The sequence below is a fragment of the Podarcis melisellensis genome (assembly GCF_964234715.1).
Source record: "Podarcis melisellensis genome assembly, chromosome: 5".
Lineage (NCBI taxonomy): Eukaryota > Metazoa > Chordata > Lepidosauria > Squamata > Lacertidae > Podarcis > Podarcis melisellensis.
The window spans coordinates 10416619-10444483 of record NC_138537.1 but is presented as its reverse complement, the minus strand read 5'-3'; the positions used below and the strand labels follow the sequence as shown (position 1 = coordinate 10444483).

Genomic DNA, 27865 nt, shown 5'->3' with positions numbered 1-27865 from the left:
TTGGCAGAGAATGGTAGTGGCAAGTAACATACTGCAACCATGTTAAAAACCTTGCCCTGTGAAAGCAAAGATCTTTTAGGGCCAGACCAGTAACTACTGTTATCAGCACAGCAGCAGGGGAACTTTGGCTGTAAGCAAGACTGGATTTTCCAGTGTTACTACTTAGTTTGAACCTAGTAGCATAGGCTAAAATCTAGGAACCACACCATGATGAGCCAGAATAAGGTTCTTTGTATTGAACTACATGGTCACTTTTTATTTTTTTTAATGGAATTTGTAAACCTAGAATGTGGATACAGGCATGGTACTCTAAAGTTTGTTGCTAATAGCTGAATAGGTAACTTGGCTTGGGTGTAGGATAGTAAGTAACTCCAGAAGACTTGTCAGATTTTGATGTGGCTGCTTTTATTTCTGCTCTTCCATTCTTCAGCATTCACTGATGTTTCAGGATGTTCAGAGATTCAGATTTTGAGAGAAGGGATGACATTCAGGTTAAGTTTTTCTTGATACTAAGACAGTTGGAACGCGATGCAGAACCAATGGCCCCTCGAAGGATGTTCAACTCCAGTTCTCATCAGCCCCAGCCAGCATGATGTCCAACATATGGAAGGCCACAGGCTCCCCCATCCTTGCTTTCAAGGGTACACTGTGGGGAGGTCCCAATTCAGTCCTCGTGCCTGGCAGCTGTTTTAAGGGTTCAATCTCAAAAGAAGGAGAGAGCCTTGACACAGATCTGTTTCTGGTCAATGTAAGTGTTTTACAGACATAAGATTATTATAACAAATTTATTGCTTTGAAACTTGCAATTATAAAAAGCTAGGAATTTCATGATGGGAATAAACCAGATAGACGTTTTATAATAGGGCAATTCGTACAACTGTCCACACTTTGAAATAATTTCAAAACACTACATGATGAGACTTAAAAGGGTGGTTGTGGTTTCTTTTGCAACCCGGTCTTGGATGTTGGTGTTACCTTGCTAATCCATTACTCTCACCTGAATATAGATTCAGGTCTCTAAATATAAGCCAAAAGATGAATGATATGACCAGTACTGGAGCAAACAGTCCCTCCTGGCACAAACTTCATCTTTTGTCAACAATAAGAATAAATTTTAAAAATAAAGCCATTGATCAGGTGGTGTGTCTTCATTTCTTAGCTTGACCTTCCAATAAGTCTTTAGCTTCATTAATTTTGGCTGCGACGTACGGAGAACCTCCTGGCAAAGGGAAAAGAAAAAAAAGGATGTCATATACCACAAAAGGAGATATTTGTCCCAACCTTTTGATATGTGCTATGGTCTAAACAACAGAGCCTAGGGCTTGCTGATCGGAAGGTTGGCAGTTCAAATCCCCATGACGGGGTGAGCTCCCATTGTTCAGTCCCAGCTCCTGCCCACCTGGCAGTTCGAAAGCACATCAAGTGCAAGTAGATAAATAGGTGCCACCCCGGCGGGAAGGTAAACCGCGTTTCCATGCACTGCTCTGGTTCAGCAGAAGCGGCTTAGTCATGCTGGCCACATGACCTGGAAGCTGTCTGCGGACAAACGCTGGCTCCTTCGGCCTATAGAGCGAGATGAGTGTGCAACCCCAGAGTCGTCCGTGACTGGACCTAACAGTCAGGGGTACTTTTACCTTTACCTTTATACAGCTATGTTTCATGACAGGAATAAAAGCCATTTCAGAGTGATGGACGTAGGGAGAACCTTCAGAATGACAAAATTATCCCATCAGAGGGAACCCGGGTCATCTAATCCAACATCCTACAATGCAGGAATCTCTTGCCCAATGTAGGGCTCAAACCCTGAGATTAAGGGTCTCATGCTCTACTAATTGAGCTGCTCTAGACACTCAAGCAGGGACGCGGGTGGCGCTGTGGGTTAAACCAGAGAGCCTAGGACTTGCCGATCAGAAGGTTGGCGGTTCGAATCCCCGCGACGGGGTGAGCTCCTGCCAACCTAGCAGTTCAAAAGCACGTCAAAGGGCAAGTAGATAAATAGGAACCGCTCTGGCGGGAAGGTAAATGGCGTTTCTGTGCGCTGCTCTGGTTCGCCAGAAGTGGCTTAGTCATGTTGGCCACATGACCCAGAGTCGGTCACGACTGGACCTAATGGTCAGGGGTCCCTTTACCTTTACCTTATACACTCAAGCAAAGTACCCAAAAGAGGGCCCTTCCACACCTACCAGAAAACATCACATTTTCTCCTTAGCACAACACTTGAAGACTTCCCATCTGACTTTGCAGCATGGTCTCATACTAAACAAACACTGTCCAATGTCAAAATTTATCTCATTTACCTTTATCAGGATGATTCAAGAGCATGATTCGTCTGTGAGCTTCTCTGATTTTTCCTTTATTAGCTGTAGGACTAGTAGTTAAAACAAAACAAAAAAGATCAGTTCCAGGTATGCTCAAAAGTAGCAACCTATAGATAACACTGGTCAACAATAAATTTGTTGTCTGCATTTTTTCATTTGATTTAGGACGAATCTGATGCGCTGAATCCAAAAATCACATGGGTTTTGCTCAATCAGGTCAAGTTTTTGAGCTATGGCCACATGTCATTTTTTTACGTTTTTATTCACATGTACGCTTGTGTGGAGCATTTTAGAAGAAGTTGGTGGGGGTAAAATGCCATGTCGAATAATTGTTTTGATTGGAAATGATTATTTTAATGACAACAAGTATTCAGGTCCAATAGTTCTGGGTGATTATGTCGAAAAGGGATGAGTTTGAAGTCATAAAACATCGAAATCTTCCATAAACTGGTGCACAAGTTTCATAAGGCTTATTTTGATATTAAACTTGGTGACCAGGCTAAAGCTTGGGCGCCACACATGGTGTGCAAGGCATGCACCGAGACTCTACGTGGGTGGACCAATGGCAAGAGGAGTCTGAACTTTGGAATTCCCATGGTTTGGAGGGAGCTGACAAACCATGTCACTGACTGCTACTTCTGCGCTGTTGATGTGACTGGGATCAACAGAAAGAACCAGAGCAGCCTCGAGTATCCTGATCTTCAATCAGCACGTCGTCCTGTAGCTCATTGTTATGAAATTCCAGTGCCTATCTTTGGAGAACTTCCTGACATTAGTGACGAAGATGCCTCCAGTGTTGAAGGACATGAAGAAGAAGTGGTTCTTGAAGATGATGCTCCACATCCATTTTCCCAAAAGGAGTTGAATGATCTAGTTCACAACCTCAGCTTGTCAAAGGACTCTGCCGAACTGCTGGCATCCAGATTGAAGGAAAAAAACCTCCTCTCTGACAGTGCTCACATCAGCTTCTTCTGAAACAGGCATCCAGAGTACCTCTGTTTTTTCTAGGAAGAGAAGGACTTGGTGTACTGTGCAGATATTGCGCAGCTTCTGCTCAAGCTTGGAGTGCCACAGTACGAACCCAAAGATTGGAGACTGTTCATTGGCAGCAGCAAGCGATCACTGAAATGTGTTCTGCTACACAACGGCAACCAGTTTGCCTCTATACCCCTGGCTCACTTGAGTACACTGAAGGAGAACTATGAAGCGGTGAAGTATGTGCTGGAGAAAATTGGTTATGATCAGCATAAGTGGTTTATTTGTGTTGACCTGAAGATGGTGAACTTTTTGTTGGGACAACAGTCTGGCTTCACCAAGTACCCATGTTTTCTGTGCATGTGGGATAGTAGGGACCATGCTCAGCATTACACAAAGAAGGACTGGCCTGTGCGGGAGGAATTGGTGCCTTGCAAAGAAAGGAACGTCATCAACGACCCTCTGGTGGACAGAGACAGAATACTCTTCCCACCGCTGCACATCAAGCTCGGCTTAATCAAGCAGTTCACCAAGGCTCTGGACAAGGATGGTGACTGCTTCACTTACTTGTGCCAGGCTTTTCCAGGATTGACCATGGAGAAGTTGAAAGCTGGCATCTTTGACGGTCCTCAGATCCGTCAGCTCATCAGAGATCCAGAGTTCGGAAACTCAATGAACGAAGTGGAACTGGAAGCGTGGAAGGCATTTGTTCTGGTAGTGAAGAATTTTCTGGGCAATAATAAGGCCAGAAACTACACAGAACTTGTCAACAACATGCTGACTGCTTTCAGAAACCTGGGCTGCAACATGAGCATCAAGATGCACTACCTATTTTCACATATGGACTGGTTTCCTGAGAACCTGGGTTCAATGAGTGACGAGCAGGGGGAGAGATTCCATCAGGACATGAAAGAGATGGAGACCAGGTTTCAGGGTCGCTGGGACGCAGTCATGATGGCTGACTACTGTTGGACTCTGAAGAGAGACCTCCCTGCCGCTGAGCATTCCAGGAGTTCAAAGAAACGGAAGTTCAAGCCCTGAAGTTTGAAAAATGGTGAAGCAACATGCAATTTACGTGTACTTACCTTTATCAATGCCCACCAACCATTCATTTTACAGTAATCGATGTTTCTATCAGGTAATCAATATATGTTGTTGGAAAAAACATTTTTCTCTCTTAAAAACATATTTATGTGTTGACAAAAATCAGCTGATAATGCCACAAAAATGTAATCGATTTTGTCACAAGATCTGATTTTTTTCAAATCAACATAGCTCAAAAACCTGACCTGATGGAGAGAAACGGATGCCATTTCCTGATTCAGCAGTGCAAAAATACTCTAAATCATTTGTAGAAATCTAGACAACATTCAAAAAGTAAAAAATTGATGCCCAGTGTCTGTCATCAGGGATGGGCTGCTGCTTTGGCCTGTTGGCACTAACTTGGCCCACTTGTATCAGACATCCAAACATCACTATTAGTGAGTTACACACAGCATTCTTACAATGCAGCCCTAGCTAAAAAGTTGTATGCACATTCCACAATATTTACAAACTTCCGGCAGCAGGCACAAAAAGAAATTGTCTCTACCACTTGATTAGTTTGTGGCTACATGAACAGACAGATAAAATGTTTTCTCCCCTGCTTCTATTGTTATTTCTTCTGCTGGTGTGTTACATACTCAAATAACAATTTATTTATTTGTTAAAGTATTTATATAATGCTGTATCATAAAAATATATCACAGCGGTTTATAATGATATAAAACCAGAACCGAACAATAACATAAAATGTTAAAAACAAGTTAAAAGCAAAGAAAGAAATTAAAGAAACATTAACAGACCATGGGGGGGGGGGTACCTGCATAGGCCTGGTGGAATGTACAAGTTTTCAGAAGATGACTGCTGAATCTCTACTCACAGATTGTTCCACGAGACTGGGCCGATGACACTAAAGGCTCAGTTTCTCATTTTCACTCTCGGGGAATGACCAGGATGCTTCTGCAGACTGGTATGTTTCTTCTCTTCAAATAGACAAGCCCTACCTTTAACACAGGACCCAAAATCCTGGGGACCACTTATGTACCTCAGCCTAACTTCAGTTTTGTGATGCTCAATGGTTTGGGACAAATGAATTTGATTGACTCTGAAATTTCATATACCAAGCATACACCAGAGAAAGTCACCAAGAGTTGTTGGGCCCCTGTGTCTTTGAAAACCTGAAATTCTTTCTTACCTCACTCCTAATATTAAAGCAGCTTCCCGCTTGGTCATTTTGGGATCAAATCCTCCTCTGTAGTAGGCACTGAAGGCCTAAAATAAGATGCATTAAAAAAAAAGCATTATGCAAAATGAGCAAGATAACTGTGTGACTAGCATCATTATTTGGTTGAGTCACTAGGTGGTACTAGAAACAGTTGCATCTAGTCAGCTACCTGTGGTTGTTCTGTTCTTGTTTAAGAAAAATAATGACATTATTGTCTAGCTTCCTGGCTGGTGTGTGCAGTGCCTAGAGAGGCCTAGATCATTTCCTGTATTTGAGGCCCCTACCCATAATATTATTTTAATGACTTCAACCACATAAAACCGCCTCAACTCAACAACCAAAAGCTGCTTCCTTACTTCAGACTCGAGAAATAACAATGATGCACATGAGAGCAAGTCTGAGAATTTAACACACCAATTGAATGGGATAACATAGCACTGTGAGAACTCATCAGATTCCCAAATATTTAGACTGCAAGCCTAACTCCACTGATCTGGGAGTAAATCCATTAGAATCAACGCAACCTACTTTCAAGTCCACTGCAAAGCATTTTTAAAAATATGGTTTTTAGTGCAGGGCTCTTTTTAATGGGAAATTTAGAACTGCCCGGTGGAATGTGATTGTAAACTTTGTGCAAAACACTCACTGCTGTAACACACCTGTGTGTCTTCCTTGTATGTGTACACATGCTTTTGTGACATTTAGAAGTCTAAATAGAGTGGGAGAAAATCCTCAGAGATAGGACTTTGACAGCCCTAAAGTAGAGGAGTTTATGAATCAGCAGAGACATAACATGGAGTCTGGCCTGATAACGACTGCAAAAGCCATGGCAGAAAAAGATAGCGATGCAGTGCTGAGAGAAGAATTTGTAGCTCAACGTATCCACATTAAAGAAATGATTTCAGAAACATGGAAGGAACTTACTTGATGTAAAACTTTTGATATTTTGTTAGATATTAAGATTCTTGATACAGATTTTGATATAACTGCTTCAATATTAATTGCGTTTAACCTTTAGGTAGAATGAATCAATGAATGGTTCCTGTGTGCCTGCATTTTGAAACCCTTGTGGCTCTCTAGGCCATAAACAAGAAATCCTGTCTAACCCTGAAAGTGGCACAAATGACTATGAAGGATGTTTTCCTAAGACTGTTTTGAGTAAACACTGGAGTGCAAATCCAGCATCTCTCCTTGAAGCTCTTTGACATGTTTTGGGAACAGGGAAGTTAAGACAGGGGACTGGAATGTCAATAAACACTGCTGAAGAACTGGTTGCCAAGGAAACTGTTAGAAGTGCAACATTTGAGACCCAAACAGTCTGGGAACCCCAAGGTAATTGCGGGTGAGTTGATATCAGTATGGAGCCATGCATCCCATGACCTGTAACCTTTCTTGATGTAAGTACAGTGGTGCCTCGCAAGACGAAATTAATTTGTTCCGCAAGTTTTTTTGTCTTGCGAAGCACGGTTTCCCATAGGAATGCATTGAAAATCAATCAATGCGTTCCTATGGAAACCGCCTTCAGACCAGGTCCGGGGACAGTCTATCCCCCGACCTCTTCTGAAGGCTGGGGGGGGGGGGGGACAAGGGCTTTTTTCCCCACCACCAGCCTTCAGAAGGCTGTTCTGAAGGCTGGCGGTGGGAAGAAAAGCCCTTCTCCCCACCTCCCGCCCCGCAAGCTCCGGGGACAGGAGGGCTTTGCTACTGACCGCCAGCATTTTAAAAGCCCCCGGGACAGCGGATTTTAAAATGCTGGCGGGCGGCAGCGAAGCCTCCGCTGTCCCGGGGCGATTTTAAAATGCTGGCGGGCGGCAGCGAAGCGTTCGCTGCCGTCCCCCAGCATTTTAAAAGCCCCCGGGACAGCGGAGACTTCTCTGCCGTTTCTCCGCTATCCCGACGGCTTTTGAAGGCAGGCGGGGGGGGGGGAGCAAAGACTGGTGGTGGGCTTCCCCCGCCAGCCCCAAAAAGCAGGTCGAAAGGAACCTGAAGCCTGGAGAGTGAGAGGGGTCAGTGCGCACCGACCCCTCTCGCTCTCCAGGCTTCCAAGGTAGCCGCCTGAACGCACCTTAAACGGCACCTTGTTTTAGAGCGGGAAAACAAGAGGGGGAAAATTCTCCCCCTCTCTGCGCAGCGCTTCCTGCCGCTTCGCTGAAGGGGTGCTGGGCAGAGAGCAGAACATTTTTTTTTCCTTGTTCTCCCCCCTCTAAAACAAGGTGCGTCCTATTGTCCGGTGCGTCCTATGGTGCGAAAAATACGGTAAGTTTTCTTCTATTGTGCCCCGTGGCAGTCTTTGTGCCCCGTGGCAGTCTTTGCTAACTAGCAGTTCTGCTGAACAACTTGTTAGCAAGGCTGTCCTATTGCAATAGTTTTAATAAACTGGATCCCTACAAGACACTGATTTTGTTGTATTCTCTTGATTCCGTGTTTTATTTAAAGGTGTTCCCTCACCTGCATAAGAACAAGTGGTGTGGAAATAAATTCTCACCACAAACCGATGACTCCTCATAGATAAGGCAAATGCACTGCCAGAAAAATTAGGTGGAACTGTGGAAATGGTGTAAGCAGCAATGGATTTAAGCTTACTACATAAAATACTTTTTAAACTGCCTAAAAGAGAATATGGATATAAAATCAAAGCTGGACGGTTGTCAAACAGACTTAAAAAAGGTTAACTTTTGCTTGAGGGGCTTCGCAGAAGAGGCAGAAAATAACCATATTGTGGACTTTAAAGTCTAGTGACTTAAATGACTAATATGTGCCTATTCCAAGAGGATACTGAAAGAACCCACAGAGCTCTATCAACTTGTCTGCATGTTTCAGCTCCTCCAAGAGGCAATATTATATGCTTCCATAGATTTAAGAAAAAGGATGAGATCTGGAGAGCACTTAGGAATGTGTAAATAGAACTGTTGAAGATCAACCAATTATGGCTCTCTGGGACTTACGTATCTCAGGACACCTTGGGGGGGGGCGAAAGGAGATAATTTTCACAACTAGAACAATTTTGGAAGGAATTTTTTTAAGAGATATGTCAGACCGCAGCTCAGACAATCCCAACAACCCCAGCATTAGCTTTAATTTATATACTTCAGATGTAGACCAATTAAAAAGTAAGGAATGAACTAAACCTGGCAATTAATGAATATTGATTACTGGCATAATACAGCCATAATGGAAAATCTGTCGCAAACTTTGAAGGTGGCAAGGGGCGAGAAAATACAAGTTAATTCTTACATTGTATGGTGTGATTTTATTATATATACAAATAAAACAACACATGGATGAGAAATGGCTACAACATATATTACAATATTGTGTATAAGCAGGCACTACTCATTAGCTCACTCCTATTGCTCTGTGTTTTCCAAGCAGATTTATTGAAGAAGTCATTTTACTGGTTTACTGTAATCACCTCATTATGTACTGAAAAACAGTATGTTTAGTACAGGTATGGCCAGACTTGGCCCTCCAGCTGTTTTGGGACTACAATTCCCATCATCCCTGACCACTGGTCCTGTTAGCTAGGGATGATGGGAGTTGTAGTCACAAAACAGCAGGAGGGCCAAGTTTGGCCATGTCTGGTTTAGTATTTTACTCCCCTAGTGACCCATTTTTTGTTAGCTGTGTCATGCTTCATTATTTATGTGTGTACAATTTTGTAACAAGAAAACAAAAACAAAAGCATTAAAGAAACAACAACTAATATGGCTGCAAAAGAAAATTGAGTAAAGCAAACTCACAGATTTTGGCAGCGACTGAAGAGCTTGCTTTACTTGTGGTTCCATTATCTTCATTGCTTGCAGTGCATAACGACCTTGAAGAAAAGGAAGACTTACTAAGTCTTAGAGAGTGATCTGCATGTTCTGTTGGTGCAGCTGACCAGCACTAAGAGAGTTGGAATGACATTTTGTGCCTCCAAACAAGCTTTCTACTGGTGCAATAGGCTTAAGAGGGTGCAGAGGTGTAGTGATTTCTACTTGCTTCCAGCCTCTCTTTTACTGCTGCTGCTTATTTCATTCTTCTTCCTGGGAACTCTATAGGAGTGCTGATGGCAACCACAGAACGAGCAAATCTGAAGCAGAAGTTTCTCTACAGGCTTTGCACAGATACATGCCTGAAACTTGCATATTGAAAGGACGCAGCCATGACTATAAGGGGCGGCTGCCCACATATACAATGCACACACTACGTTTGAAGAGCCTAATATTTATCAAATCACAAACATAATAATCTTTTACAGCTTCCTGGGACAACCAGTTTGTTGCTCTTTTTCTATTTTTCCATCTATTTTCCCATCCCCCTACAGTTAACGGAAACCAGGGGTGGGGCTATGTGCACTGGCTGGGTCATATACAGATGACCCAACAAATTATTCTATTGCTTATAAGCCTTTCAGAATCCAAGCTTTTTTATAAAAAAAGAAAAGAAAAAAAGGTTCTAATTTCTCCTGGTTAGAGATAAACTTAAAAAAAGGAATTGCAATATATTGTAAAAAGTCACAGCCCCCTGAAAAGCCCAATTTATGCTCTCAAAAAGTGAAATAACTTATATAAACAACACTGTTTAGGATTAACGATTTCACAAACAAGTCCAATAGTTAATCATTAACCTATACCCGAGAAAGAATGTATTTCCTTGTGCTTACAAGTTCTAAGACTAAGCAGAAGCTAGTTCTCTGAAAATCTAATTTACCGTATTTTTTGCTCTATAAGGCTCACTTTTTCCCTCCCAAAAAGTAAGGGGAAATGTGTGTGCGTCTTATGGAGCGAATGCAGGCTGCGCAGCTATCCCAGAATCCAGAACAGCAAGAGGGACTGCTGCTTTCACTGCGCAGCGATCCCTCTTGCTGTTCTTGCTTCTGAGATTCAGAATATTTTTTTTCTTGTTTTTCTCCTCCAAAAACTAGGTGTGTCTTGTGGTCTGGTGCGTCTTATAGAGCGAAAAATACAGTATGTCAGCCTTTGCCAACCTGATTGTCATGCTGGCTGGGGTTGATGTGAGTTATAGTCCAAAACATCTGAAGCGCACTAAGCTGGCAAAGATTTATCTATGCACTATGTTTAAGCAACACAGAGAAAACAAAGGCAGCTGTTCTTCAGCTAGTATTCCCACTAGAACAGAGCTGGGGCAGCTGTGGTCCTCCATATGTTGTTGGACAACGCCTCCCATCATCCTTGACCACTGGCCTTGCTGGCTAGGACCGAGGAGAGTCTCGATCAGCAACATCTGGGGAGCCAAAGGTTCCCCATCTGTCCTAGAAGATCACCAAAGCTGCAGCAGCTTCAAAGGAAAATTTAAAATTGTTATAATTTGGGACGGCACTCTAGTGTCAGAATCAAGCACTTATAATAAGATTTGGACCAGGGATTCTAAATTTGTAGGACAGCACCCTCTAGACTGATTAAGCTCTGCTACCTGAAGGAAGTGATGGACTGTTTGGGCAGAAACTCTGAAAACAAAAGCTGGAGGAGGGAGTTAAGTTCCTGCAATTTATGTAAATCCTAAAACAGTCAGATGAGTTCTGTTCTCAGGCAGGAAAGTAAGAGGACAAGGAAATAAGCACACCTGGTGACCTGCTAATATATTATTTAATATTTGCCACAAGCCACAGATTTTAATGTACTGGAGTCAAATGTATGCTCTTGTGTGTGAGGTCAAAGACTCAGCAACAGTGATACTATCAATTTACAATGCAATACTATTCAAAGCAGTCAGAAATAAAGCCTGCATACAAAATTCTGCATACAGAAATACAAACCTGCATATCCAGCAGCAGCTATTGTCAGACCGACTGCTATCATAGTAGTAGCCTAAGAAAGGAGGGTGGGGAGAAGGAGAGGCAATATCAGAAAATGAAAAAAACAGTAATTTCAGTGCATAAGTATTAATGCTATTGAGACTCAGTGGGCTTGGGAAATAAAGGGAGAGAAAACACCCTGAAAAATGATAAGATACCTGGGATGCAGACTGCTCACACACTACAGAGAGCCTTAATTGGTAGCTTTCAACCCCTTCTAGCATTTGAAACCATACACAGTGTTCCTGCAACAGCTATTCTTGGGCAAAGAGATAAGTGCAGTTACTGAAACATGAATGATAGACATATTTACAGTCCCTCCCATCCACATTATTTAAGCAAGAGGAATCAGCAAAATTCAAGGGCACATCCTAACTAAGCTGAAGCAGTTTATGATCACTTCCCCCATAAACTGTGTGGCCGGTCAGGGGTGTGACCTGGGAAGAGGGTGTGTGACCTGGGGAAGAGCACAGCAGGCTGGACTAAGGGGCCTGGTGAACTATATTCAGTTTCTGAGCCAGAGCCACCTCTTCTACAAGGAATGATCTATCTTGTACAGGAAAACAAACACATTAGCTAACAAAGGCGAGTTCTCTATCCAACCATGCGGACACAAAGGCAAACACTCCATCTCATGTTATGGTGACAACAGATGATTCACAGATGGGCAACTCCTTTCAAAGTGGCCTATGCGGCTCAAGGGGTCTGGATCTGGCCTGCCAGCTGGACCCACTTCCTCAACACTGTCCTAGAAGGAGTATGTTATAGGTCTAGTTCTGTTGCTAGACTAAATGTCTATCATCTCTTAGTGAAAGGTTTCTCAAACTTGGGTCTCCAGCTGATGTTGGGACTACAACTGCCATCATCCCTGACCACTGGCCCTGCTAGCTGGGGATGATAGGAGTTGTAGTCCAACAACAGCTGGAGACCAAAGTTTGAGAAACACTGCCTTAGTGGTTGGGGCTCATGAGAACTGGGAGTCTGGGAATCCGGAAGGCTACTTGTTCCCTATCCCTGATCTAGCGTAGCTTCCTGTTTCCAGCTGTGACAAATCAAACACTCAAAGGCCAGAAATTGTGGTTAAAACCATTAGCATGACTGGTCTGAAAAAGCAATGACCAGCAATTCTTCTCTCTCCCTCCCAACCCTTAACTGCCTTGAAAAAAGAAATTCCAGTGACCTATGCCCCCATATACGTAGCCTTAGAGAACTACTCCCCTCCCTCAGACAGACACAAGCCCCTTCATATCTAGATTGATAAGAAATACCAGAATAAAGATTTTTTAGGGCAAGTCTTTACATGAAGATTTTTTTCAGTGGATACCAATTTCAAACAACACAATGTGGAAGGAAGCCAGCTTAGTATGTGTACAAGGATAAAAATATTAGCGTTTAAGGTGCCAAAAGACCATTTTCTGGTTTTGCTGCAACAGACTAACACAGCTACCTGCACCACCGCTGGGAAATTGAAAATCGTTGGCTGTTAATCCAAGTCCATATTACTCCAGACTAAGGCTGCAATCCTACGCACACTTTCTTGGAAGTGCCACTGGTTACAGATAGTGAGATTTACTTCTGAGTAAGCAAGCACAGAATTGAGCTGCCAGGCACATACATCAGGGTGCCAGCCCAGTGCTTACTTCCGTATATCATATTTTTTGTGCAGCTCCCGTGCATGCTCCCTGCGCCTACCTCTTCAAAATGAAAGGTCAAATTACTTACACACACACACACACGGCTGTTCAGAAAAGACAGCCACCATTCTCTATGCTCAACAAAGCAGAGGGGGGGGGGTGAGAGAGCGAGAGAGGGAAAAGGCTTCTTTCAGAAGAAAGGTAAATTGGGATGAACTGCAGCAAATCATAAGAAGACTGGCAGAGTCTGGCTTCTGGATCAGCCCAGTGGCCCATCCAGTCCAGCAGGCTGTTGTTAATTAAATTTGTATACCACCCAATATGGCAGCAGGTCTCAGGGCTCTGCTCTCACAGCGGCCAGCCAGATGGGAAACTCACATGCAGGATCCGGGCAGGAGAGCACTCTTCTCCCCTCCCTCTCGTGGTTTCCAGCAACTGGGGCATTCAGAAACATTTGCTGCCTTCAACTGCAAAGGGCAGAGCCAAGGTTGCCACCTGTCCTGTATAATGCAGGATTGTCCCATATTTCAATGCCAAAATGCTACGTCCTGTATTGATAGTTTTATCCTGTACATCATAGAATTGAAGAGTTTGAGGGGTCCCCAGGGTCATCTAGTCCAACCCCCTGCAATGCACGTCCTCTCTCTCTCTCCCAAGTTAGGGATCCTCTCCAAATGCATGCGTTTGAAAGGGTGTGTTGAAAGGTTATGTATTTCAGCTCTGGGTAGCCAAGCACAGACAGATTTTCAAATCCGCACATGCATGTGCAACAAATTCCAGGGGACCCTTCCTGTGAGGCTGCAATGGCTTGCTTTGAGGTTACTTCAGGTGGAAAAACAAAACAAACCAGCCCCTGCCCCCCTCTTATTTTGCCAGGACAAAGGTGGCAACCCTATAGAGTAGGGGTCAGCAAACTTTTTCAGCAGGGGGCCGGTCCACTGTCCCTCAGACCTTGTGGGGGGCCGGACTATCTATCTATCTATCTATCTATCTATCTATCTATCTATCTATCTATCATCTATCTATTTTTTTTGGGGGGGGGGAGAACGAATTTCTATGCCCCACAAATAACCCAGAGATGCATTTTAACTAAAAGGACACTTTCTACTCATGTAAAAACATGCTGATTCCCGGACCGTCCGCGGGCCGGATTTAGAGGGCGATTGGGCAGTATCCGGCCCCCGGGCCTTAGCTTGCCTCCCCATGCTATAGAGCACAGCCATAGCTGCCGGAAGCCCCTCTCCCCACCCCACCCCGCGACCCCTCGCCCCAAGCGGGGAGGCGTTTTCTGAAAGGAGGGCCAGGACAGCGAGCGGGCGCGGCTCTCCCCGCACACTCACCATGGCGTCTGCTGGGTAGGGGGAGCAGCAGGAGGGGGGGGGTTCGGTCAGGCCAAGGGAAAGATCAGTCCCGCGTCCCCACCTCCCAGCGACGCTTCCCCGCTACCGCCCCGCCACCCGGCCGGCTGGCTGCTGGCAGGCAGGTTGCGCGCCCTCCTGCCGTAAAGCAGAGGGGAAAGCCAGGCGCCCGTGTTGTCGCGAAACGCCTCCCGCCCCGCCCGCGCCCGGCGGGAATTGGAACGGGCGGGGGAGGGGCGCGTGCCAGGCCAGGGAGCGCTTCGTGAGGGGGGGGGGAGGGCGGAGGGCGGGAAATTTACCTCAGCGACAGGCTGAGGGGAAAGAGAATATTTTTTAAAAAAACATTGTTTCATAAGAAGGTAGAAATTAGCTTGGCCAGCTTCAAGGTAGCCGTACCTTAACATAGTGCACCTATGTTATTTTTATTATTGTTATTATTATTATTATTATCATTATTTAAATTAAGCTATTATTATTAGTGCAGCTTTTTATTGTTGTTTATTAGTGGCGCTTTATTATTATTAATGTCATTTTTTATATTCTTTTATTCTTTTTATCATTATTATTAGGATTTTGTATTTCTATTTTGTAATTTTTATGCTTTGAACCACTCTGAGACTTTCAGATGAAGGGCAGTATACAAATTTATTTTTTAAAAATATTAGTAAATATTATCAGGGCTTTTTTTTTTTTGCAGCCTCTCAGGTGGGCGCCATTGCCATTATAAGAAAACAAGGGGGGCATTTGGTGAGTTCTGGCACCTCTTTTTCTAGAAAAAAAGAGATTGGTGTTTTTAGTTTTGAAATATCTCCATTCCGGGCTGAGCTTTTCAGGTTTTTGTGTAGACCAGCAAGGCCAAAATTTTCATTTTAACTCAAAAATGGGATGAGATTTTTTTGTTTTGGATCATTGAACCAGTGTACAATCTTTTAAGAAAATTGGACAACGCAAGGTAAAAAAATTATTAAAAATGGTATCACTTGATATGGAATGGCCCTTAAATGTATGCTTTATTTCCTAGGTTTTGCCACGCAACCTGAAGACTATTGAGACACACCTCTTGAATTGTGCTCCTTAGGATCACACACATACATGTAAGCCTTGCATTTTGAACTGGGATATATGGAAGATAACCACTTGAACACAAACTGTAAATGGGCAGCCAGTCACAAAACAGAAATAGCTTAAAACTCAGAAGCACCACAACACCGCCTGTGCTGTAATGTATGCAGTACAGCAACTGAACCACAATTTCCAACTTGAAATATGAGAAAGTGAATGTAGAGTAGGGAATGTGCCATGACATGAATTTTCAGAGGGAATAATGTGCAGTACCCATTCAATTTCATTTCTGTTTCCATTTTCTCCTGCTCAAACCTCAGATATTATTTTTTTTTATAAAAATTTTTATTAAGATTTTTTACAGATACATATTTAACAAACAAAAAAGGTTTCATAACATCTTTTCATTCTATTGCGGACTCCCTCACGTCTCCCGCTTCCACTCTCATCATTAAAAACGAATTTTTCCAAGCAAATTATCATCTTGTTTATACTCTTAAGTGCAATATTTAGGTTAAACTCAAATAAAAAATTATAATTTAATGGTAGACAGTTATTTCTGCTCTGGCTTCCTTGTTAGGATTCAACCAAATTACAGTACTTTTGTAAATAAATCTTAAATTTCTTCCAGTCTTCTTCAACCCTCTCCTCTCCCAGGTCGCGGATTCTGCCAGTCATCTCAGCCAGTTGCATATAGTCCATCAGCTGCATCTGCCATTCTTCCAGTGTTGGTAGATCTTGGGTTTTCCAGCTCTTAGCAATAAGTATCCTTGCCGCCGTTGTAGCGTACATAAAAAATGTTCTATCCTTCTTTAACACGTTCTGGCCGACCATGCCCAGAAGGAAGGCCTCTGGTTTCTTGGTGAAGGTATACTTAAATACCTTTTTTAACTCATTATATATCATTTCCCAAAAGGCCTTCACTTTAGGGCAGGTCCACCAGAGGTGAAAGAATGTTCCTTCATTTTCCTTACATTTCCAACATTTGTTATCAGACGAATGGTATATTTTAGCCAATTTCACTGGGGTCATGTACCATCTATATATCATTTTCATTACATTTTCCTTCAGAGCATTACATGCTGTGAAGTTCAGCCCGGTAGTCCATAACCTTTCCCAGTCCTCAAACATAATGTTGTGCCCAATATCCTGGGCCCACTTTATCATAGCCGATTTAACCAATTCGTCTTGTGTGTTCCATTTCAGCAGCAAGTTATACATTTTTGAAAGTACCTTAGTCTTAGGTTCTAGCAGTTCTGTCTCCAGTTTCGATTTCTCCACCTGGAATCCTAACTTTTTATCAATCTTAAACACTTCCTTAATCTGAGCATAGTGTAACCAGTCTCGCACTTTATCTTTCATTTTCTCTAAACTCTGCAGTTTCCAATTGTCTCCATCCCTTTCTAGTATTTCCCAATATTTTGGCCAATTGGCCTCCATATTGGGTCTTTTTCGGGCCTTGGCCTCCAAAGGTGACAGCCACCTCGGTGTTTTGTTTTCTAATAAGTCTTTGTATCTTGTCCAGACATTAAATATTGCTTTTCTGACAATATGGTTCTTAAAGACCTTGTTGATCTTAACCTTGTCATACCATAAATATGCATGCCATCCAAATGCATTGTTAAAACCTTCCAAATCCAGCACATCCGTGTCCTCCAGAAGTAGCCAGTCTTTTAGCCAGCAGAAAGCTGCGGCTTCATAGTACAACTTTAAGTCTGGCAGGGCAAAGCCCCCTCTTTCTTTTGCGTCCGTTAATATCTTAAACTTAATTCTGGGCTTTTTGCCCTGCCAGACAAATTTGGAGATATCTTTCTGCCACTTCCGGAAGCACTCCGTTTTATCTACAATCTGCAATGTCTGAAACAAAAATAACATTTTTGGCAATACATTCATCTTAATAGCAGCTATTCGACCTAACAATGAAAGTTTCAATTTTGACCAGCTATCCAAGTCTCTCTTAATTTCAGACCAACATTTTTCATAATTATCTTTAAACAGACTCAAATTCTTTGCTGTTATGTTTACCCCTAGGTATTTAACTTTCTTAACCACAGTTAACTCTGTCTCTCTCTGAAACCGTTCCGACTCAATATCTGTCAAGTTTTTTCCCAACACCTTGGTTTTTTGCTTATTTAGTTTAAATCCCGCCACCCGACCAAAATCCTGGATTAGTTGTAGTACTCTTTTCGTACTAGATTCTGGCTCCTGTAATGTCAGAACTAAGTCATCTGCAAACGCTTTAAGTTTGTATTGTTTCGCTCCGACCTGTATCCCTTCCACCAACCTGTCCCCTCTAATCGTGTTCAAGAGCACCTCCAGGACCGAGATAAATAGTAACGGGGAAATCGGACAGCCTTGTCGTGTTCCTTTTTCAATTTTAAACTCTTCTGTAACCACATTGTTAACTATCAGTTTAGCCTTTTGTTCTGAATATATTGCATCAATCCCATTCTCAAACCCCCGGCCCACTCCCATTTCTTTTAGATTCCCTTTCATAAACTTCCAGGATATGTTATCAAAGGCCTTCTCCGCGTCTATAAAAATTAAAACAGCTTTAGTATTTATGTCTGTTTGTAAAAGCTCCAATATATCTATAATGTTCCTTGTATTGGCAGACATATGTCTACCTGGGAGAAAGCCTGCCTGGTCTTTATGGATTACTTTGTTTAAAACCCTCTTGAATCTACTTGCCAAAACGTCTGCGAATATTTTGTAATCCACATTTAAAAGGGAGATGGGACGGTAGTTCTTAAGCTGTGTCTTTTCAGTTTCCGATTTTGGTATCAATGTGATGAAAGCTTCTTTCCACGATTCTGGCGCCTTCTTCCCCTCTAAAATTTCATTGCTGACCTCCATCAGTGGTTGTATCAAATAGTCTTTCAATGTCTTATAGTACTTGGAGGTCAGCCCATCTGGTCCTGGTGATTTGCCCTGTTTCATATTTTGGATGGCCTGCTCAATCTCTTGTCGTGTTATTTTGCCATTCAGAATTGATCTATTTTCTTCTGACAACTTTGCCAGTCCATTTGTCTTTAGAAATTGTTTAATCGCTGCTTCATCTTGTGGCCCTTGAGTGTATAATTTTTTGAAATATCTCTGGAAGCACTTTCTAATCTCTCCGGGGTTCTGGATACATCTTCCTTCAATCTCTAAGTTTGTCACTGTGTTTAACTTTTGTCTCCTCTTCAACTGCCAAGCTAGCAGTTTTCCACATTTATTAGCCGACTCAAAAGTTTTTTGTTTCATTAGTTTGATTTTCCATTCTATTTCCTGATTTATCAGTTTACAATATTGTGCTTGGTAAAGTTTGATTTCTCTCAGAATCGGCTGGGACTTCGGATTAAGTCTTAACTTCTTCTCCAACTCCTTGATTTTTTCCAAAATTTTATCTTTCCTTTCGTTTTGTTTCCTTTTCTTTACTGTGTTCTGTTGTATCAGGAACCCCCTCATCACGGCCTTACTTGCGTCCCAGATAGTTCTTTTTTCCACTGTGGTGTTCATATTGATCTCAAAATAATCCTTTAGGGCTTTTTGGGCCTTCTTAGTGATCTCCTGATCTCTAAACAGGCCATCATTCATCTTCCATCTGAAGGAACCGGTTGGAATCAATGTCATGTCCATTCTCAGTGCGTTATGGTCGGAGCATGTCTTTGGGCAGATTTCCACCTTTCTGATCTTAGGTGCCAGACCTCTAGTTATCCATATCTGGTCGATTCTTGTCCAAGTCAGTTGGGCTTCAGAGAAAAATGTTCCTTCCCTTCCCAAGGGGTTTCTCACTCTCCAAATGTCAATCCAGTCCATATTGTCTGTCATTTCAAAAAAGGTCTTTGGTAGTCTCCCATCTTTAGAAATTTTTTGGCTCTGTGACTTATCCATATTGGTTGATACAACTCCATTCATATCTCCCATCATAATGATGTTGTTGTAGTCCAGATAGTCCAGCATGGTCTCATGCAACTTCTTATAGAATTCCGATTTTCCTTCATTTGGAGCATAAATTCCTAATATCAGTATTTTTTCCCCTTGATGTTGTATTTCTATCGCCAAAATTCTTCCATGCTCATCTTTAAACAGAAATTTAGGTGAAAGGCTCTCTTTTGCATAAATTACCACACCTCTCTTTTTAACTGTATCCGAAGATATAAATTCCTGACCAAGTCTTTTATTTATTAACACTTTTCTGTGGAGCCTGGTCACATGTGTTTCCTGTAAGCAAATAATGTCCAAATGTTCCTTTTTTAAAATGTGAAAGATTTTTCTCCTTTTTCCTGGAATGTTACAGCCATTTATGTTCCAGCTCAAAAGTTGCAGAGACATCCTGAATATATCTGGTTATTCTTGCTTCAAACCTCAGATATTAGACTGTATATAACAAGTTTCGCTTTTTAGTCAAAGATACATGGAGATCCTGCAATTCTATGCATGTTTATGCTGTGAAATGACGCACTGTGTGCAATGATTATTTCCCAAGTAAATTAGCATTGCATTACAGCTTTAATTTTTATTTAATCTGTATGTTATACACACTCTTGTTTCCTCTCCAGTTATGTTCTATTTCAGTACGTTTCGGCATATATGAACAACTATTCTGTTGACCCTTTTCAGGATACCTGGATATTGCTGCTAGCAATAATAAATAAATTTATAAAATTATCATATTTTTAGACCACTCTCAGGGCAGTGTACAAAAAATGTGCTAAAATGCAACATAAAATCAATAACTCACTAAAACCATAAAATTATCAACAACAGCAATAATTTTATTTATACTCCACCCATCTGGCTGGGTTCCCCCAACCACGCTGAGCAGCTTCCAGCACATATAAAAACATAAGAAAACATCAAACATTAAAAACTTCATGATACAGGACTGCCTTCTGAAGTCTTCTAAAAGCTGTGTAGTTCTTTATCTGCATGAATCTTCCACAGAATACCAGCAGCACATGATTCACAGCAAACAGACCAGGTCAACTGTCTAATCAGTTCCCAAAGAGCAAATTGAACAAGTATGCCTTCAGTACACATCAAAAAGTAATTGACAGGGGTACAAATATACCTTCGGTGGCAGAGAAGGCCCTGTTATGACTCACCATGGAAGAAGTCCATGGAAGAAGTCATAGTGTAAATGGAACTATCAGTAGAATCGCTTCTGCAGATAATGGGAGAGCTGCTTCTTTAAAAGCCCAGGTTCCAAGTTATAAACAACAAAGTGAGCACCTTTATTTATTTAATAAAATTTATATACGTATAGCTTGATTGTAGAAGAAAAACCTCAAAGTGGTTTAAGGTTGGCCTAGTAACAAAAAGGCAGCTAGTGATAATTCTTTTAGGAGCAGTGTGACCCATTCACACCTCGCTCCGCCACCCAGTAACTTGTGACTGCATTCTTCAAGGGCAGCCCCGTATAGAACACGTGTGCCTTTCCCTTTCTCTCATAGGCCACATATACATACTTACCTCATCCTCTCTCTTTCTCTCAATGTGCACACAAACAGCTTGTACATCTCCCTACCTCTTTCTCTGCCCAAGTGCATATCTCTGGCACCCACCCTCCATACTCGGTGAACATTAAGAAAAGCCCCTATGTGGGGTGAAACAAGTATTTGCCACCAGCTGCACATGATTGGCAGGCAACAAACTGAGGCAAACTGTGTGTTCTCAATTGCTTCTTCCTCCCTGTCATGGATGTTCAGGGGGGGGAAAACCCATGGGGCAAAGCAGGGGTCTTGTCAGTAGCCACAGGCAACAAACAACTATAGGAATGAATTGGGCCAGAAGGCAAGCAGGGAACCAATCACTACTGATTCTCCCCCTCAAAAATTCTTTAAAACCATTCATGGTAGAAGGGGGCAGGCCTTTCAGCTCCAGTTACTTGATTGACATATGGCTCCAATTGCCAAGAAATGTTTTCCCATGCACTGGGTTGGTGACGCGGCGCCCACTCTAACCAGTGTTTACTTGTATTTCCTGTGAGATTTGTGCTATATGCCTTCTAATCTTCCAGCCTGTTTCATTGACCAGGGCTCCTCAGAAACCCAAGGAGCATTTGGGGCTCCACAGTGCTGGAGAGGGTGTTAAAGAGCAATCCTGCCAATGACCCTTTCCATCTTGCCATTCCATAGTGAAACTGGAGCCTTGACAGAATAACTTGCCAACAGGAAAATCCCATAGAACACTTAGCAATCCCTTGGATTCCAAATATTTTCAGGGGCTGGCCATATTAGTGTGACTCCACCCCTGCAAGGGGATCTGCCACACCCACCACAATTTCAAACTAACCAGGGAGCAATCAATCTGCCTCTGGGGTTCTCCAGCACTTTAACTGAGGTTGCCTTTGCCATCTCAGGATGGACAGTGGGATGAGTGGTAAATCAATAAGATCCCTGTTCTCTTTTTCTGGCCCAACACCGGGTATAGCCACTCCCATCTGCCTGCCAGGTGGATAAGTGAAGAAGTGGAATTTCCAATTCCAAGTGAAGAAGATGGAATTTCTGTGAATGATGGTGAAACACATCCCTCGGACCCACTAGTGCAGTGATACAGCATTGAATTGTGTGGCATGATGCAACTTAAAAAAGAGCACCATCACAATATACAGTGCTACAAGTTCAGTAGCACAGTAACTGATCTAGTGCTACAGTAACTGATCTAGAAATCCCATGGAGCAATAAGAGGCACCATCAGTGTGCACAAACCAATACAGTGGTACCTTGGGTTAAGTACTTAATTCGTTCCGGAGGTCTGTTCTTAACCTGAAACTGTTCTTAACCTGACGCACCACTTTAGCTAATGGGGCCTCCTGCGCCACTGGAGCACGATTTCTGTTCTCATCCTGAAGCAAAGTTCTTAACCTGAAGCACTATTTCTGGGTTAGCGGAGTCTGTAACCTGAAGCATGTGTAACCTGAAGCGTATGTAACCTGAGGTACCACTGTATGACACGCTAAGAGAAGACTTATGCTGTTTTCCTGGGTAAGAGCTTGTTAAACACATATCACAAATGAATCGGGCTGGTGGGAGTCCAACAATGAGTATTACAAGCTAGCACTTAGTTGTTAATCAAATTCCCATAGTGTAGTCCAGTATCAATATAAGTTTAAATAAACAGCACCTCAAGATAGTTCCCACTGATTCTGTGTGTAGAATCAGAGCATGAAAGCTGGAAGTTGCCCTGCCCTATTACTTACATTCTGAGCCATGCACAAATGACTTCATAATGGAGCCACAGATGTACCTTCAGCTATTGCTTTTGTTATGTGTGAGACACTATTATTAATACATGACACTGTATTATTAAGAATACTCACAAACAAGTACCAGAGCTATAATTCACCCTCATTTTGTGATAATCTCCAGCAATCAAACAACTCAGCTTGTCCATCTGGAACCAGCACGTGATATTAAGTTTACACAGATTGCTCCAGTGGTCAGTTGTATTTGTTCAGAGCCCAGCAGGAGAAACACCATTAGAGTGTGCATTCACTAAAAAAAATCCTGTAGTAATGTATCTGGAACAAAAAAAGAAAGGCAAGAGAAAAGTGGTCATGGGTGGGAGAGGGGAAATGGGAGGTCACAGACAAAAGGAAGAGAATTAACATAAATACAAGAAAGGACCAGAAATGATAAATATAGATCTGAGGGGACAAAGGGGGGGGGGAATATGTGGAAGAGTCGCACAGAGGGAAAAATGGAACCAGGATATATAGCCTGGTTTCCATGACAAGTCAATTTGGGGTTTTTTTCCCCAGAAAAGCAGCAGTCTTTGCTTGCTATAGATGTGGCCACAACTTTCTGTTATGAACAGAAATGGTAGTTTAATTTTGGTCACACTTAATAGGCATCAACCTTGATTAAAAAAACACAAAAACAAAGGCACTTTAAAGGCTAAATAGAAATACCTTTTTTCAAAGTTGCTCATCAGTGAACTGTTGGCTATCACAGAATTCTTTAAATCAGGATGGGGATTTATTTAGCACAAAGGACCATGTGGGAAATATATCACAAAATGAATAGTTTAGGTTTGTGATATTGACATCAATTGCTTATCATTTTCTTGGTGTTGTCAAATGCTGGTCAAATGTTGATGTGCTTAGTGTATTTATACACATATGCTGTCATTTTGAATAAACATTTGTTAGAACTGAAACAAATTTGGCAACTGAACTTTTTTCTTGTCTTGCTTTTCTTGTTTCTTCTCTTTGTCATATATAAATATGCCACTCCATTTTCAAAAATCTCTCTCTTACTAGTAAATTACTGTAAGGAAAAGTAGATGAAGGTATATTTAAAGTGTCAACAACTGTTGAAAAATACCCAACCTTCATGGGAAGTCTCATGTAGCCATATGTTTCTCATTGTTTAGCTCAGGGGACATGTAAACAATTTCAAGAATCTGAAAATACCGTAATTCACCACATAATTGCCATTTTTTAAATGCAATTTTTCTTTTTAAAAAATAGGGCGCAGTAATTATGTGAACAGAAAAGACATGGCCAAGCAAGGTGGCTGGTAGCTGGCATGTCCCAGAGCAGAGGGCCCAGGAGGAGATGCAGGCAGTTGGGTGCGAGCCAAAGCACAGGCTGCCGGAGATATGCACCTGCCGAGTTTGTGCATGCCCCCAGTGGCTTATGCGCCCCAGGACACGAATGGATATGGCCGGTTCTGCTGGCAGCTGGCACTAGCCCAACCTCAGAGCTCAACTGCCAGCGCTCAGGCACCTTCTGTCCCAAGTAGGGGTGTCCCAGCCCAGGGGACTGGAGTGGGGCAGATGTGAGAGAGAGGGTATCAGGAACCTTGGAGGGACCCAAGGAGGCAAAAGCAATCCGGTGCCTGGGTTGAACTTCCATCCTGGTCAGTAGCCAGTCCTAATAAGTGTAATAGGTTTTAATTGAGGTCACAACTGGCTTGGCTCTGCAAATCTTCCAGCTGTCATCTTGGGCACTGCTCCTAGCTGCTCTGCTCTACCCCATGGCACCAGGTATGCCCCCCCCGCTCATCTTGTTTATTTATCCACTGTACAGTTTAGCTATCGCAGGAAGATGGAAGTTTCATGTGCCATATTCACTGAGAATGCACATGCTGAGAATTATACCCGAGAATTATACCCTTTGACTGTTATGTGGTGAAAGCTTTGGAACAGATTTTAGGGCTGGAAAAATGGGGTGCAACGATTATGCGGTGGCAACGATTATGCGGTGAATTACGGTATTTTACTCTGACTGCAGTAAATAGCAAAATGCCTTACCATATTTGAACAGTTATTCAAATTACAGCTAACATTGCAATCTTTCTTACTTGGAGGAAATCCCATTGAACTCATTGAGACTTACTCCTGAATGGATATGTATAGGATTGTACTGTAACTGAATTACAATCATAAGGTAGATTTTCAACAGCACAAGTGATAGTCATGTGTTTAACTTTATTTCCAGGTTCCAGTGGCAGTCAGTTGAACTTTATAGGCTTGATATCTGGTAAGAAAGCAATACGCTTTTCTCTCAGTTTCATATTTGTTAATATATATTTGAGTCTTTGTAATTTTGATACAGGGTCTTAAGTTTTACCCAAAATAGACCCATTGAAATTAATGGACCTAATTAATTTTAGCATTTCTGAAGGGAGTAAAACTTAGTTGAATACCACCCTGACCTTATAATATCCACCTCTGGCTGAAGATGTTTATTAAGGAGCTTCCTCCTGATAAGAGGATTTCCCTGAATCAAGAAGTGTTAAACCCAATGGCAAATGTCCCCTTTTGGGAAAGGTGTTCAGTTGGGTGGAGGCCTTCCAGCCTCAAGCATGCTTGGATGAGGCTAAATATATGGATCCATTTCAGTCTGGCTTTAGACCAGGTTATGGCACTGAAATCTACTTGGTCACACTAGTTGAATATATTTGTCAGGAGAGAGATGTGAGAGTGCAACTCTGCCTGTTCTTTTGATGGCTTTCAATACCATCGACCACAATATCTAGAGCAACTCAGGGAGGTGGGGTTGGAAGCACTGTACTTCATTGTCTTTGGTTCTACCTTCAGGGCTATTTTCAGAAAGCAGTTATGGGGCGGGCATTGTTCAGACCCATGGGAGCAGTCCTGTGGTTTCCTGCAGGGTCCCTTCTTGTTCCCTATACCATTTAACATCTATCTGACACAACTGCTATCCGTGATCAGGAGATTTGGAGTGAAGTGCCACCAGTATGTGGATAATACCCAACTGTGTCTTTCTGTTCCATCTGATCTGGAGAGGTTGTTGAAGGACGAGGTGGATGCTTGGAGGTGGTGATGGGTTGGATGTGAACCAATAAATTGAAGCTGAATTCTGAAAAGCTGGAGGTGTTATGTGATTCAGATTATCTAGAAGATGGGTATGTGGCCTAAACTCGATGGTGTTGCATTCCCCTGGGAGGAACAGATCTGTCTCTTGACGTATTCCTGTATCAAGTGTTGTCATTGGAGGCTTTGGTGGCCTTGTTGGCTAGGACTGCCTATTTCCAGCTCCAGCTGGCTTGCTAGCTATGGCCTCTTTTAGACAGAGATTCTTGACCGTGGTACTCCATGCTCTGGTCACTTCCAGATTGGATTACAGTGGTACCTTGGGTTACATACGCTTCAGGTTACATATGCTTCAGGTTACAGACTCAGAAATAGTACCTTGGGTTAAGAAATAGTACCTTGGGTTAAGAACAGAAATCGCGCGGTGGCAGTGTGGCAGCAGCGGGAGGTCCCATTAGCTAAAGTGGTGCTTCAGGTTAAGAACAGTTTCAGGTTAAGAACGGACCTCCGGAACGAATTAAGTACATAACCAGAGGTACCACTGTACTGCAATACACTCTGTGTGGGGCTCCCTTTAAAGACGACTCAGAAACTTCACTTCTCTAAAACGCAGCAGCCAGATTGTGCAACTTTCTTTGTTCTCCTGAACCAAGTCACCAGTGTGAGCCCCCATTCCCAAAAGCTTGTGGAATGTTCCCTTCCAGTTCACCCCCTGTGAATGTAGTAGTAAATTGCAGCAAGGAATTTCTTTTCAGGATGGAGCTATAATGTATTAGTCCTAATTCAGGCTATTACTGACCAGTTCAACACTTCCACTGCTTCACCTGTTCAATCTCTAGGACAAATAGCACACTGTCCAGCATACTGATAATACAGCACTTAAAAGGGAATGGGTGGCGCTGTGGTCTAAAACACTGACCCTCCACACAATGGCGTGAGCTCCCATTGCTCTGTCCCAGTTTCTGCCAACCTAACAGTTCTAAAGCATACCAGTGCAAGTAGATAAATAGATACCGCTGTGGCAGGAAGGTAAACGGCATTTCCATGCACTCTGGCACTCATCATGGTGTCACCAGAAGCAGTTTGGTCATGCTAACCACATGACCCAGAAAGCTGTCTGAGGACAAACGCTGGCTCCCTTGGCCTGAAGCAAGATGAGCACAGCACCTCATAGTCACCTTTGACTGGACTTAACTGTCCATGTATCCTTTACCTTTTACCTTAACTCTGGGGTTGCGCCGCTCATCTCACTTTATTGGCTGAGGGAGCTGGCATACAGCTTCCGGGTCATGTGGCCAGCATGACTAAGCTGCTTCAGGCGAACCAGAGCAGGCGAACACAGAAACGCTGTTTACCTTCCTGCCGGAGCAGTACCTATTTATCTACTTGCACTTTGACGTGCTTTCGAACTGCTAGGTTGGCGGGAGCAGGGACCGAGTAATGGGAGCCCTTTACCTTAATACCACCTGCATCCCTTTACTTTAATACCACATTTCAAATCCAAGATGTCTCCTGCAGGCTTCAAGTACATGTTTAAAAACATGGAGGATAAGGTGGGCACTGAGGGATCCACAATGCACAGCAGTAATATCACAGCACCCCCTTCTGGAAATGATCCGATAGGAGTGGAATCACATTATCATGCCCCCAACTTCCAAACCACAGAATTCATCCAGAAAATATATCATGGTTTATGATACTGAAGGTCACCAAGATGCATGGGTGTAGCTGGGGGGGGGGGGGAGGGAAACTGTCCCCCCCGCAAGTCAATAAAAATCAATAAAAATACATAGCAACTGAGGTTCTGCCCCCCTAACAAAAATCCTGGCTACCCCCATGCTAAGAAGTCTAGACAAACTATTTTATTGTCTTCTGCAGGTATAGGTCACATATTAGGATAACCATCATGAAACCGAATTGGAATGGGTCCAGATAATCCATCTCATTTAAGAAAGTCTATAGAGTTGCACAATCAAGCCCCTCATGAACAGCTTGCCCCCAAAGGAGATACTTGTGGCTGGCTGAAAGTGTTAGATACCTTGTAGACTCCTAATGCAGTGGGGATGTTTTGTGCTTCATATACTTCTTATGATGGTGCAAGATTCTGTGGATTCTGAGACCAAAATGTCTTAGAAACTTTTCTGAGCTATATGTTAGCCATTTCTATGTTATACATCAGGAAAGAG

The 27865-nt window shown here is 42.7% G+C and overlaps 2 protein-coding genes across 19 annotated transcripts in view; one reads left to right on the top strand and one right to left on the bottom strand.

Annotated features, from left to right (window-relative positions):
* Positions 1 to 215: 215 nt before the first annotated feature.
* On the bottom strand, positions 216 to 14445 carry DNAJC19 (DnaJ heat shock protein family (Hsp40) member C19). The gene is made up of 6 exons (XM_081911438.1): positions 14331 to 14445; positions 11318 to 11369; positions 9300 to 9373; positions 5530 to 5606; positions 2298 to 2368; positions 216 to 1219 (listed from the first exon to the last, which is right to left on the bottom strand). Exons 1-6 carry the CDS (start codon positions 14331 to 14333, stop codon positions 1149 to 1151), a joined length of 348 nt encoding a protein of 115 aa, XP_081767564.1. The 5' UTR covers positions 14334 to 14445; the 3' UTR covers positions 216 to 1148.
* A 113-nt stretch (positions 14446 to 14558) lies between these two features.
* Positions 14559 to 27865, top strand: part of LOC309369918 (uncharacterized protein) — a 456081-nt gene continuing 442774 nt past the window's right edge. For 6 of the 18 annotated variants that reach the window (XR_014168275.1, XR_014168277.1, XR_014168278.1 and 3 more), the window contains exons 1-3: positions 14616 to 14734; positions 15370 to 15442; positions 24841 to 24882. Coding sequence is in view for 4 of the 18 variants with exons in the window: in XM_081911391.1 (XP_081767517.1) it covers positions 15441 to 15442; positions 24841 to 24882 (44 nt within the window). In the remaining 14 variants the exon portion in view is untranslated. Of the gene's footprint in view, positions 14735 to 15369; positions 15443 to 24840; positions 24883 to 27865 lie in introns of all 18 variants that reach the window. The other 12 variants (XR_014168272.1, XR_014168273.1, XR_014168276.1 and 9 more) reach the window with 9 other exon arrangements.